Source organism: Saimiri boliviensis, chromosome 3 (assembly GCF_048565385.1).
Source record: "Saimiri boliviensis isolate mSaiBol1 chromosome 3, mSaiBol1.pri, whole genome shotgun sequence".
Classification (NCBI taxonomy): Eukaryota; Metazoa; Chordata; class Mammalia; order Primates; family Cebidae; genus Saimiri; species Saimiri boliviensis.
In genome coordinates, this window is record NC_133451.1 from 87,472,631 (window position 1) to 87,485,803 (window position 13,173).

General features: G+C 33.7%; 1 protein-coding gene across 15 annotated transcripts in view; it reads left to right on the forward strand.

Annotated features, from left to right (window-relative positions):
• Positions 1-13,173, forward strand: part of PDLIM5 (PDZ and LIM domain 5) — a 217,532-nt gene that overhangs the window by 105,060 nt on the left and 99,299 nt on the right. For 14 of the 15 annotated variants that reach the window (XM_074396453.1, XM_074396458.1, XM_074396455.1 and 11 more), the window contains one exon: positions 12,659-12,701. The exons of the other annotated variant lie outside the window; for it this stretch is intronic. In XM_074396453.1, the coding sequence (XP_074252554.1) occupies positions 12,659-12,701 (43 nt within the window). The remainder of the gene's footprint in view (positions 1-12,658; positions 12,702-13,173) is intronic. 15 annotated transcript variants of the gene reach the window in all.

The following is a 13,173-nucleotide window of genomic DNA, read 5'->3' on the forward strand; positions in this document are numbered from 1 at the left end:
GCTCATCTTGAAGTTATTAAATAAGGAGAGACTTGGCCTATCTATAGCTAAAATAGCCACATTTGATCGCTAATTTTTAAATTCCTTGACTCTGAATACCTTCAGATTTAAAAAAAAATCTAAACTCACCCAAAATTATTTTTTAAGTGTTACAAAACTGGAAAAAGCTAGGTTGAGACTATGAAGAAATCTCATTTCATGTGTTCTACACAGAAGATAGCAGACTGACTTTGTTTTTCTAATAAGGCTGTGTTGAATGCTGGAAAACTTATCCCCTTAAATTTTATTGAAATACTTAAAAATACTCACTTTACAAAAAGGTTTGCAATTTAACATGTTTAGCCTGGGCAAGAATAGAAAAAGAGATGTGCCTGGAAAAAAATTACTGGCAGCCAGGTGGGGTGGCTCAGGTCTGTAATCCCAGCACTTTGGAAAGCTGAGGCAGGCAGATCAAGAAGTCAGGGCTTCAAGACCAGCCTGACCAACATGGTGAAACCCTGTCTCTACTTAAAAATACAAAGATTAGCCGGGTGTGGTGGTACGTACCTGTAATCCCAGCTACTTGGGAGGCTGAGGCAGGAGAATTGCTTTAACCCAGGAGACAGAGGTTGTGGTGAACAGAGAGTGCGCCATTGCACTCCAGCCTGGGTGACAAAGTGAGACTCTGTCTCAAAATAATTAATTAATTAATTAATTAATTTTTAAAAATTACTGGCAAAGTTGTGCTTCTGGTATTGGCATAGAACAGGATACATATAAAGGTGAACCTCAAATAACATGTCTCAAACTTTGAAAAGGTGGAAGACAAATTAGATATTTTGTTTTTTTCTATTTGTGTTTTGTTCATCACAATATATATAAGATTTGGGGCAGTTTTTATTCCTTCTTTCTTCCTTTCATTTAGTAAGTAGGCTTATACAGATCAAACATACATATAGGCTAATTTATTGCTTAACACTGAGATTTGGATTTAACCTTCTTCCAAAATGAAGTACTACATTTAGGAATAATTTTCTATCTCACTCAAATAAAAGACCAGGTCCTTTTATGGGTTCATATGCTTCCTGTGTTCTGGCCCCCTGCCATTTCTACAGCTTTATCTCTCACTGCTTTCCCCAGCTTTTTCTGGAACCATTCTAGCCCCACTGGTACATTCCTGCCTCAGGCAGGACTTTGCACTTGCTATTTGGCTGGCCAGGAATTCTGTACTTCAGGTTTCTTTTCAGATTTTACCTCATTAGAGAAACCTTCTCTGATCGTTTTGTGTAAAACAGTGTATCCTTTCCTGTGTCTTGCTTTGTTATGTTCCATGGCACTTATTACCATGTGAAATATTTTGCCTGTTGGTGCGCTTCTCTCAGATGGATAAAGCACCTTCAAAGGAGGACTTTTGTCTGTTTTATTTATTACAATTGCCCCACCTCCTTCAACAGAGCCTTCTGCATCATGGGTTTAATAAATATTTGTGGAACTAATTAAGAAATTAATGAAATAAATTATTTTAAGGAAAAAACATAGCATGAATGTTGCCCTTGAACTTGAAGTGATGCTGGGTAAAATAATTATCAGTCAGGAATGATAAGTTGACTGGTTAAATGATTTCTGGTAATGTAGAAAGCCGTGTTAGTCCTAACACAGTTGTCAGGATGACAGGAGCTAGATTCTGACTGTAACATAGGGTGTTTTTTTTTTACGTTTATAAAAGCAGAGGCTGATTCAAAAAGAGTTGAACATGATTAAAAATATATTATTCAGTGATTAGGTATATATGCAGTTATATGAATGTGTAATCAAAACCAAATTAGAAAGGAACCATCATAGTTATTTCTATAAATCCTGCATGCTCAATATGCAACCCCCTGTATCACAGGGCACACATCAGTCCTGATAACTAATTCATTTTGTTATTGGTAGCATGTCACTATTGATAGTTATAGTGGGGACCATGATTCCTCTTCCTTTATTTTCTCAAGACTCACAAGAAGATTATGTGATGTGGTATCTTGGTATCTGCATGGCTACTGATGTCAAAAGCTGTTTACTATTTTGAATAGAACACCCAATTTAGCACCACAGAAGATATTCATTACAGAAATTCCAATCCCGTCCTGCTGAAAAATGAAATTATTAGAGATTTTCTGTTGCTGTGGAGGACAAACTAATCTTCTTTTCTGGAAAAGTAAAGAACAATGGTCTGAAAACAGTTTCTTTGTTTTTGCATCTACTTACTAAGCTTTCACTGGGAATTTTCTGAAGAACTTAATCTCTTATTTATATGTATATTGTGCAGTCTGTAAAGTGTTCACTCTACAAATAGATAGATAGATGTATTATATGTTTGAATATATTGACTATACATAGACATATATGTATATATTATATACAGTGAGTAACTTCTGAATTTACTTGAATTAAATAAAAAATGACCTTCTATAAACAACATGTCATTGAAAATGAATAGCTATTTGTTAATAGAAAGTAGTTACTCATTGTTTGAAGGCATTACTCTCTGAAGTTCTTTATCAAAGTTAATTTTGTAACTTTCTCTTTGATGTTATTCCTAGAGGGCAGCTAGAGGGCAGAATGTTAGGGCTGCATATAGGCTTCTGGACAACTTGGGTTCTAATCCAGCTTCTGCCACTTTCAAATTCTAAGTTTTGGTCAAGTTAGCCGATTTGAGCTTCTATTTCCTATATTTAAAATGAGAACATACTACTTTTTCAGGAAGAATAAATGAGATAATTTATGTAATGGATCAATTGAAATTATTGGCATTTGATAGGTACTCAGTAAGTGATATTTTCTTGCTTATCTCTAGGTTTTTTGTTGTTATTGTTTTCCTTGAAATTGATCCTATTAGCTTAATTTGATTCTAACAGTATATAATCAGAAACAGAATAATTTCCAGAACTCCAGAGTCAGGTCATCTGCTTCTGGGGAAGGTGCCATCTATCACTGCTTACTTTGTGCCAAGAACTTCACTAGATATGTTATATACATTACTTAATTCCATCCTTAAAACAGTTCTGCAAGGGAGGTATTATGACTCTCATGTCAACAAAGAAACTGTATGTTGCCTAATGCAACCTTTACTCAGCTATTTGTTCTTTTCCTCAAAGAATTCCTATGTCAACAAAGAGCTTTATAAGAGAAGGCTTGAATGTGAAATGCAGGAACTCTGTGTCTCTTTAGGGCTCTAAGCTTTTCTGGAAAGGAAGAAAAAACTAAGTAGGTTATGAATTGTGCTTGCTTATGCTACTCTTATCGTGTATATAACCCCCATTCAGCATCTGACCTTTAGCAGGTTTTCCTGAAGCAGTTAATTTTATCTACATTGTTTAAAGCCTGTGAAAATAGAGTTTAGAATATGGTTCTGTTCTTGATGCTTATTCCCCTAATATGAATTTTAACTATGTTTAAGGGCAGTTTAGTAGTGTCACAAAAGAGCCAATAAAATGTAGAATCTTCATTTTTCACAGGCAGATTATTTTCTTTGCATGTTTTATTATTTTCATATTAGTAATGAAGTGCTATGTTGATTAAAATGTTATTTTTCTCTACCTGATTGAAGCTGGAAGAGAAAATCTATCAAGTAGCAGTAACTACTTAGCATTAGATCTTAGTAAGTTTTCTGATAATTCAATTCTATTACAAATTGCTTTTTTTAAAATCATTCCTAAAGGTAGTATAGTTCATGACTGTTAAAAAATACAGAGTTTTGGTAGAAAAGAATGGAAAGACTGGAAAGAAGGGAATTATACCTATCAGTCTCTTGCATAAAAATCCAGGGTGTATTCTTTTCACTTGTTCTTTTAGAATTTTTTAAAAATAATTATATTACTAATACTTCTGTTTATAGTATGTAGAAGCAGGGATGAAAGAGTTTTTAGTAGTCTTTATCTATTAGCAAATGAACTGGAGTGCTGACTAGCAGAGTTACAAATACTGCTTAAAATGTTATTCTAGTCCAATAATATTAAATCTGACTAAGCTTCAGTATCAGTGCTGTGTGGTGTGAATTTCATTTAGATGAGTGGTATGGAAGTGCAGATAGATCAGCTAAAAAGTTGTAAACAGTGTGAAAATTTTAGGTAGAGGAGGTAAGAGGAATTTAAAGATAGTGTCCTGCAACTACAGAAGGAATAATACGTTTAACTTTCATTTCTTTTATCAATCTCTAAACATATTATAATTAGGGCTTGTCATAGCGCAGAATGATTATGAGGTTTAGAGAACAAAAGAGCCATGGTCATGTAGGATTACTTACTAAAAGGTTTGTTGTAATCAAAACCTTAACAGGATCTAAACTAGAGGCTGTCAAATGATGGCTTACAGGTCAGATTCTTTCACCACTTGTTTTTACTAAGGTCGTGTTGGAACACAACCATGGTTACTTACTTAGGTTTTGTCTGTGTCTTTCTATAGTGACAGAGGTGAATAGTTGAGATCATATGACACACAAAGACTAAAATATTTACTATCTGGCCCCATGTAATAAAATTTGCCATTTCTTAAAAATGGGACATATAAAATAATTTTTGTATAGAAACCCTTTTTTGAAATGGTATTTTCACCATAATGAAATTTTTTCTATAGTAAAAATGAATTACTTTTAAATTTGAAATTTTCTTTTATTCTTAAATACATCTAAACTATTATACAATCTCTTCATGCTTTTTGATATAAAAATTTATAGATACTATTTAGAAAAATGGATTTTTTTTCTTTAAATGATTCTGAAGTTATTTTTGAGTGTGGACATGAGGCACAATGGGCAAATGAAATTTTTTTCCCTTATAAAAATGTTACTATGGAAATAAATGTAGAATTACAACAGTAAATTTTCTCCCTCTGAAATCAAGTAGAATACTGTGAAACTTTGCACATAATTTGAAAATAGTTTTAAGGAAGATGTATGGAAATAAGTTCTAAGATATATAAAACACTTATTCTTAAAAATATGCCATATGCTAATATTTTAAAATACATGTAGCTAAGGAGATAAAAAACTAAGTGTTGTATCTTTGTTGGAATACTTTAGAAGATTTAGGCTTTGACTAAATGAATTTACATGGAATATTACCAGGTCACCAAGTCAGTTTATGCCCACAGTAAGTTTTGTTTTGGACTTTTTTTTTTTTTTTTTTGCACCTTGAGTGAAATGATATCTTTATTGATTCTTATTCTTCCATGACGTGATTCTTTATAATTTTGGATTGTGGGTAACTTTAGAGACGACCTGTACCCGTATGGAGTAAGTGTTCTTCCCAAAAAATGGCCCCCCCACTCTGTGATGAGGGGGTTAGAAGAGAGGGTGATACTGGAAAGCCATTTTGCTTGGGTTGATTTTGATTTTAGAAATTCAAGCGATTTGTGTTGAAGAGCAGAGTCTTTGCAGAATGACTGGAATGATAACTAGTCTGCCACTCCAAACTGGATGGATGACTTGATAAGTCATTTTACCCCTTTGTTTGTATGTCTATTTGTTTGACAGAGTCTTGCTGGAGTGCAGTGGCACCATCTCAGCTCACTGCAACGTTCACCTCCCAGGTTCAAGCAGTTCTCCTGCCTCAGCCTCCTGAGTAGTTGAGACTACAGGCGCACACCACCATGTCCAGCTAAGTTTTGTATTTTTAGTAGAGATGGGGTTTCACCATGCTGGCCAGGCTGGTCTCAAACTCCTGACCTCAGGTGATCCGCCCACCTCAGCCTCCCAAAGTGCTGGATTATAGGCATGAACCAGCGCGCTTGTCCAATTTTACCCCTTTGCATTTGAGTTTCTCATCTTTAAAGTTAGAGAATGACACCTATATCATGAGATTATTAGAAGTGAAAAGTATAGTATATGAGTATGTTGTAGAGTACCTGGCACATAGAATAAATTTAATGTAGCTGTTAGTTTTTGCTTCCTCTTATTCTATTTAAATTTAAATTTGCTTGAATTGCTACTTTACAAAATTCTCCCTCCCTCCTTCCCTCCCTCCCTCTCAGCATCTCTCTCTGTCACCAGGCTGGAGTGCAGTAGCACTATGTCGACTCACTGTAACCCTTGCCTCCCGAGTTCAAGCAATTCTCCTGCATCAGCATCCTGAGTAGCTAGGACTACAGGCGTCACCACTATACCCAGCTAATTTTTGTATTTTTAGTAGAGACAGGGTTTCACCATGTTGGCCAGGATGGTCTCAATCTCTTGTCCTTGTGATCTGCCTGCCTTGGCCTCACAAAGTGCTGAGGTTACAGGTGTGAGCCACCATACCCGGCCACAAAATGCTTTCTTTCTTAGAGATTTTCAGGTATTTAAGTATTAATCATTTGAACTTTAAAATAACAAATTGGGGTGGTATCACTTACACTTTGCCCTAATAGTCTCTTATTTTCTTCCTTTCTTCCATCCATTGGTTCTCTGGCTTGACTTATATTTGGTTGATGAAAATTTCTTCTCAAACTCTAATAAACTTTCATGGCCACCTCAAGAGGATTATTACAGTAGAAGCACTAACCCTACTTAGAGAAGTATTGTAATTAAATATATTATAATTAAGTATACTTAGAGAAGTATTGTAATTATCAAGTCATAACTGCCTGTTCTGGATATATATCAGAGCCATATTCAATTTAAAGCCACAGTCAGATGCGCTAAAGCAATTCCCCTGCTTATGTGTTTTTTCCTTCTTCCTTTGACTCTTCAAAAAGCCTGACCAGCTTTGTGTTATTTCTTTCTCTCTGTAGGAAAGAAAAAGTACATGTTAGTTCCTATAGTAAGATAGAGAATATGCAAAGAGGGAGAAAGGAAGTGAGTGTGTGTGAGTACATGTGTATGTGGAGAGTACAGTCTTTTATAAGCTACAAACTGTTATAATATGCTGAGATACAACTATTTTGTACTTTGGTTTATAGGAAATAGAATCTTTACATAATCTCAAACCATTTAGAAAAAGCTACTGATATATTGCCATAGGGATTTAAATGTTTAAGGTTTGAGTATTTGGGACAGTAAACTAGCTGAATATGCAATAAAATGTGAGGAAACGGTTTAGAAAGACATCCTTCTGTACTCTCGAGTGCTCACTTTTTTCCTTCTGGAGTTGCTTTGTTATTACAAATTGACAACTTTGCAATTAAAGTGATTAATGATGTACCCTAGTGTTTATGGGTCCCAAGGTCAGTGGGTCCAAAGATGGCCATACTGTGGGAAACTTAGATAAGGGCTCATCTCATAGAAGATGAACCAAACACCCTCCTTTTTTTCTGTATGATTGTTTATGAGTTAAGTATATTAGATGTTTGAGGGAGCCACCAAGACATAACAAGTAACGTGCATGATGTTTATCATTCTAGTTCTATTGTCTAATTCTTCTTTCTTAAACACCAATGTGAACATTCAGAACTTTATTAACTAAAAAACATGTTATTTTATAAAGCAGTTTTAGGAAAATACATTAATTAGTTAAAAATATAACAAGTATAATGCTGCATTGGGCATTCAAAAAGATACGGTTTAGCTTGATTCATTTGCATCTAATTCTTGATAGGGCTGCTGTTTATTTATGGCATAATTTTTCCTACATGTTATTCTAACCAGTACATCACAATTTTAGTTTTTAATATAGTGGGTTATCACTTAAAACTCCTTTCAAGTGTTCAGGTAGAGGTTCTGAAACTGGTTATAATGCATCGGGGATTTTTATTTTGGACATTGCTTTTACAAAAATCAATTAACTTCATATAGGTTGTTCCAGCCACATTGATGGCTTTGTTCTTTGAATTTCATGAACTGAGGATACTACTGGGCTAAGGCACTGGTATCTCACCACCATGGCTTACTCCTAAACAGTGGCTTCACAGCAAGGAGAGAGAACAATAAGCAAATTGTTGAACTCATGGCACTAAGCCATTGCCAGGATCTCTCTCTGCTGGTTTGAAACTCACACACTACACAAAAGTGACTTGTGTTGATCACTGTAATTCAACGGGGATTTGTTACCCCATTGTGTATTTGCCAGGATTTGAAGACAAAAATGTAGGAAGAAATTTTATCATAATTATACCTCAAATTTTTAAACATCTTTTAAAAAATTATTGCTTTTATATAATCTGTGACATTGTTAAAGTAAAAGATGATTAATATTTGTTGAAAGAAAAGAAAGACAATTACAACAGTTCTAATTTTGAGAAATAGATTTCCGTATTCACATATTAGGATTTTCTCCCCAGGGAATATTGGAAATAGATATATTTCACTATGGTGAAGGAAATAGGATTTTGCTCCTTAAGTATTGATTAAATTATGCTGTTGGTATTTGGGTATCTTATTAAACATAAAGTTCAAGAAAGTGCTAGTTTGATAAGAAAGATAATTCATATAAGAAAAGGGTTTGAGAATTTTAAAGATTTAAATATTTTATAAATCTTGTAATATTTCTTTCCCTTAATTTTAGCCACTTATAGGAGACTTAATAAACGTTTAGACTTTACAAAGATTTGCTCTTTCTTTAAATATTCCTTTAAAATAAAATTTCCCAGAAGATTTTTCTTCTCCTAACTCCAGTCTTGAGAAATGTTCCCTAAACAATGAGTTCTCCTTCAAATGAGTTTGGGTGATAATCCACAGTATTTTCTTCTTTAGGCATTTAAAGGCTTGGAGAAGTCCTGTGGCTAAGACGCTATGTAACTGTAACTTCATATTTTCCAGACAGCTTCATAAAATAATTTTTTATTTTTTGGAAAGTACTTTTCCATGAAACATACTTTGAAAAATACTTTTTTGTATTGTAAAAAGTTGTACATATGCATTGTTATATATAAAATATGGAAAATATACACATAAAAGAGAAAAAAGTAGTATTTAGAGAGAACCTCTCCTAAATGTTGGTGTGTTTCTATCCATTTTTTTCCATTTACCAATCATGTATATATGTCATTTTATATTTTTTTTACTTGATATCATAAAGTAAGCATTTTATCATGCAAGGCAGAATTCTTTCCAAGAATTAATTTAATTATTGTATAATGTTTCATCGTATTATTATATTAAAATTAACCATTTCCTCGTTGTATATTTAATAGGTTGTTTCTAATTTTGAACTATTATAAATTATACTGTGGTGAATGAATATCCTTATACATTGTCTTTTTCATATTTCAGATTTTTCCTTCTAATGGATTCCCAGAAGTTATTGTGTCAAAGGACATGAGCTTTCTTCTGGGCTTTTAACAAATAAATACTATTTTCCAAAAGAGCTGTATTAATGTATAGTTCTTCCCCAATACTGGAAGAAAAATACATTTAGAAGTATTCTCACAAGTATTATGTATTAACATTAAGAAAATCTTTATACAGTTGTAAGGAAAAGATGGTATATCTTTATATTTTGTTCCTTGAGAGTTAGTAACAATTGCTTTTTAAAACTAGTATCTTTGTTATTCATCTGTTTTATAGATTTCTTTTGTCATATATTGTAAATTTTCTGAACCACAGTAGTTGTAGTGTCCTAAGAATATGTAATTAAATATAAGATTTTTGTAGTTTACTGATCTTTTAAAGTATAACTAGTATATGTTATAATTTTTTTTGAGATGGAGTTTTGCTCGTGTCGTCCAGGCTGAAGTTCAGTGACACAATCTCGGCTCACTGCAACCTCCACCCCCCGGGTTCAAGTGATTTCTCCTGCCTCAGCCTCCCGAGTAGCTGGGATTACAAGCACCTGCCACTACCACAGTATAATTTTTGTAATTATAGTAGAGACAGGGTTTTACCATGTTGGCCAGGCTTATCTCAAACTTCTGACTTTAGATGATTCACCTGCCTCGGGTTCCCAAAGTGTTGGGATTACAGGTGTGAGCCACCACACCCAGCCTAGTTTTTTTTTTTTTTTTTTTGAAACTGAGTCTTGCTCTGTCACCTGGGCTGGAGTGCAGTGGCACAATCTCAGCTCACTGCAACCTCTGCCTCCCAGGTTCAAACAATTCTCAGTCTGCCTCAGCCTCCTGAGTAGCTGGGATCACAGGTGTGTACCACCATGCTCGGCTAATATTTGTATTTTTAGTAGACACAGGATTTCACCTTGTTGGCCAAGCTGGTCTGGAACTTCTGAAATCATGATTCGCCTGCCTCAGCCTCCCAAAGTGCTGGGATTACAGGCATGAGTCACTGCGCGTGACCCCTAAATTTTATGTACATAATACTGTGTGTTAAAAATGTTTTTCCCAGTGTTTTTAATGTAATATGGATAATTTGATTTCTTCTGTTTACTTCAATAAGCAAATAGCACACTAAAATGAAGAGTATTTAAGCAGTTGGGTTCAAAATTTGTGTGGCCAAAATTGTGAGCTTCTATAAATATTCAAACAGAAGTCAGACAACCCTCTGATTAGCATGTAATAAAGTAAATCTAAGGAACCTTCTTTTTTAAGTTTCACATGATTTTGACTCATTTAGAGGTTAATTAAACCAGAAGAACTGATTTTTATTGCTTCTAATGTCAATTATTTTATCTGACATTTAATTATAAGCCAGTCCATATTTTTCTCTGCAAAAACATGTTTGGGATTTGAATGTGTAATGAACTCAGCCCTGGGAGTGTGAAGGTATATGGCCCCTCTTTTCCATGTTTGCTTGTCTTAGTTCATGTCATTGCACTTCTGAGACTTTATCATAAGGGAATCAGGACAAACATTCAAATTTTAGATTTGATATTTATGTGTGAATTGAAAATCTCAAGTATTATTTTTATAGAGCTTTCAGTTAACAAAGTCTATTAGGACTCATTTTATGTTTTCTCAACAAAATAAAAGGTTAGACTCTAAAATTAATAAAAACTAATAATTCTCATGCTTTTGTTGTTGCTGACACTCTGAATAAGGGCTGTCAGCTGTAAAAAAAACTAATGGGTTTGTTTTTATAGACATGGAATATATGCATTTTATCTAAATTTGGTAGCCTAATGACTGTTAAATATCATGTTCTGTTTTTACAAATTGCTTTTATGTTACAAGAAGCACCCCTTGCACCTGAGGGTCTAGATGAGGAAGAATGCTATCCTTTCTATTGGCAAACTTTCTGTAATGTCTTGGTGGTTTTAATGAGTAGATCCTTTGTGATTGTATCTTATTAAGAAATTTCACTGAAAGGAGGATTCCATTGTTCTTTACTTGAACTTGTTTCCTTTGTTTATTATAATAACCCTACAAGCTAAAAGAGAAATTGTCTATTAAATTATACACATAGAAGGTCATGCAACTGCACAGAGAGTAATCTGTATTGCGGTAACTGAATATTAGCATCCATTGTGACCTCTCATTAGGTTAGCCAATTCTCAGTGTCTGCCATAGCTAACCAAATTAACTGTTTTTGGAAAATTCAGTTGCTGCTAAAATTGTTGGTCAGAGTTCATTATTAGATTACACTCATAGAGACCAGATATCCCATGCTACTGTCTTCTGTTGTAATCTGTTTTCTTTAAAGTAAAATGGTCTCATGGTTTATAGCTTAAAATTATCACTTAGTATTTACCTGCTATGCTTAGTATTTCTTAAATTCTGTGCTTGCTGTGTTACCCTCCAGCTGGTGTGATAAGAGAGAAATCAAATTGCTTCTGGCATATTAAACATAACATATACCTTAACACTAAATAAATAGGCTTTAAAACATTAGAGGCTTTCCCAATCATTTAGTTAATCTCCTTGAATACAACCAGTATATTATTATATTTAACAAATATAGGCCTCAGCTCCATTTTAAACAATTTACCTACACTTCTTTTGAAGTTTCTTCTCTGAAAATTAGGATGACAATAGTTTTTACTTGGATTATGGTTAAGATTATATGAGATAATTGCTCCAAACCAATTATTTTTACTGTTGAGCCCATGCTAACCAAAGGCACAATAATAACATAGTACAAGAAGCATATATTTAAAATAAAAATTAATTTGAATTTGGAAATAATTAAGTTATGTACATGGATTTTTGTCTTTTTTCACTCTTTTTTCCACACTCATTACTGATGACCTGTTACATGCCAGACACTGTGCTGAGATACAGACACAAATGGGACATGGTTATTGCCTTTACTGAAATTATAGCCTAAAAGAAGAACTTACAGTTTATTTTTAGCAAAACATATATATTAACTTGCATAAACACTTAAGAATAGGAATACAAAATAAATATCCATTTATTGACCCAGTTCAACCAGAATATATTCAGCATCTTCACAAGAGACCCGGTATCCTATGGATGTTGTTCATGGATGTTAGGAGACAAGACAGATACTATTGGAGATTGGAGTCAGATTAGATGGTTGAGGAGCCACTCAGAGATCAGAAGGTCATGTTTGTTGGACTTCACCCTTTTAGGTGGGCGATAGCCTTAACTATTAAACATGGGTGCAGTCACAAACAGGATTGATGTTTATCATTCCTCAGATGAATTTGTAGAGAACCAGATACTGCTGTTGAATACTTAGTGTGTAAGAATGTTGAACCTTGCACATTTGATTTACATTAATATATTGGAAGATTGTGAACAATAAAACTATGAATTATAAAACTATAAATTCTAATGATGCAGTGTATTAATGCTTATAATAGCAAAAATTCCATTAAGAAGTCTGCAAGCTTATAAAAATTCATTTTTTTTTCTTTCTTTTCTTCCTCAGAGCATCTGCTACACCCAAGTCTGAGCCAGTTCCTGTTCAAAAGGTGTGTTTCTAAGCCAGCATCCAGGGTATCATTTGATTGTCCCTGCTGAGCTACTGTAATCTCCATTTCTGTCTCAGATCATACTGACATTCATTTAATTCATAGTCTCAGTACAATTTTCCTTGTTCTTTTCCCTAAGAGATGAGGAGGAAAATGGAGATCAGCACATACCATTTGTAATTATACATGTTCTAAAACATTATTTCTAAACCCATATGTTACAATAACTTATGTCAGATTTTTTATATTTCTATTCACTTTTGATGTGCCAATCTTTATCCATATTCATATATTTTCTTAAGAGAATAAATGGTTGCTGAAAATTAATAACACAATAAGTCTTTAATAACATTTTATTAATAAGTGCTTAATTACATTTCAGAATATTCTATTATTGGCAAGTATCCCTTTTCTCTCATATATGTCTTCAAAATATTTCAGACCGTTATTCATATATAACTGGTTTATGCTT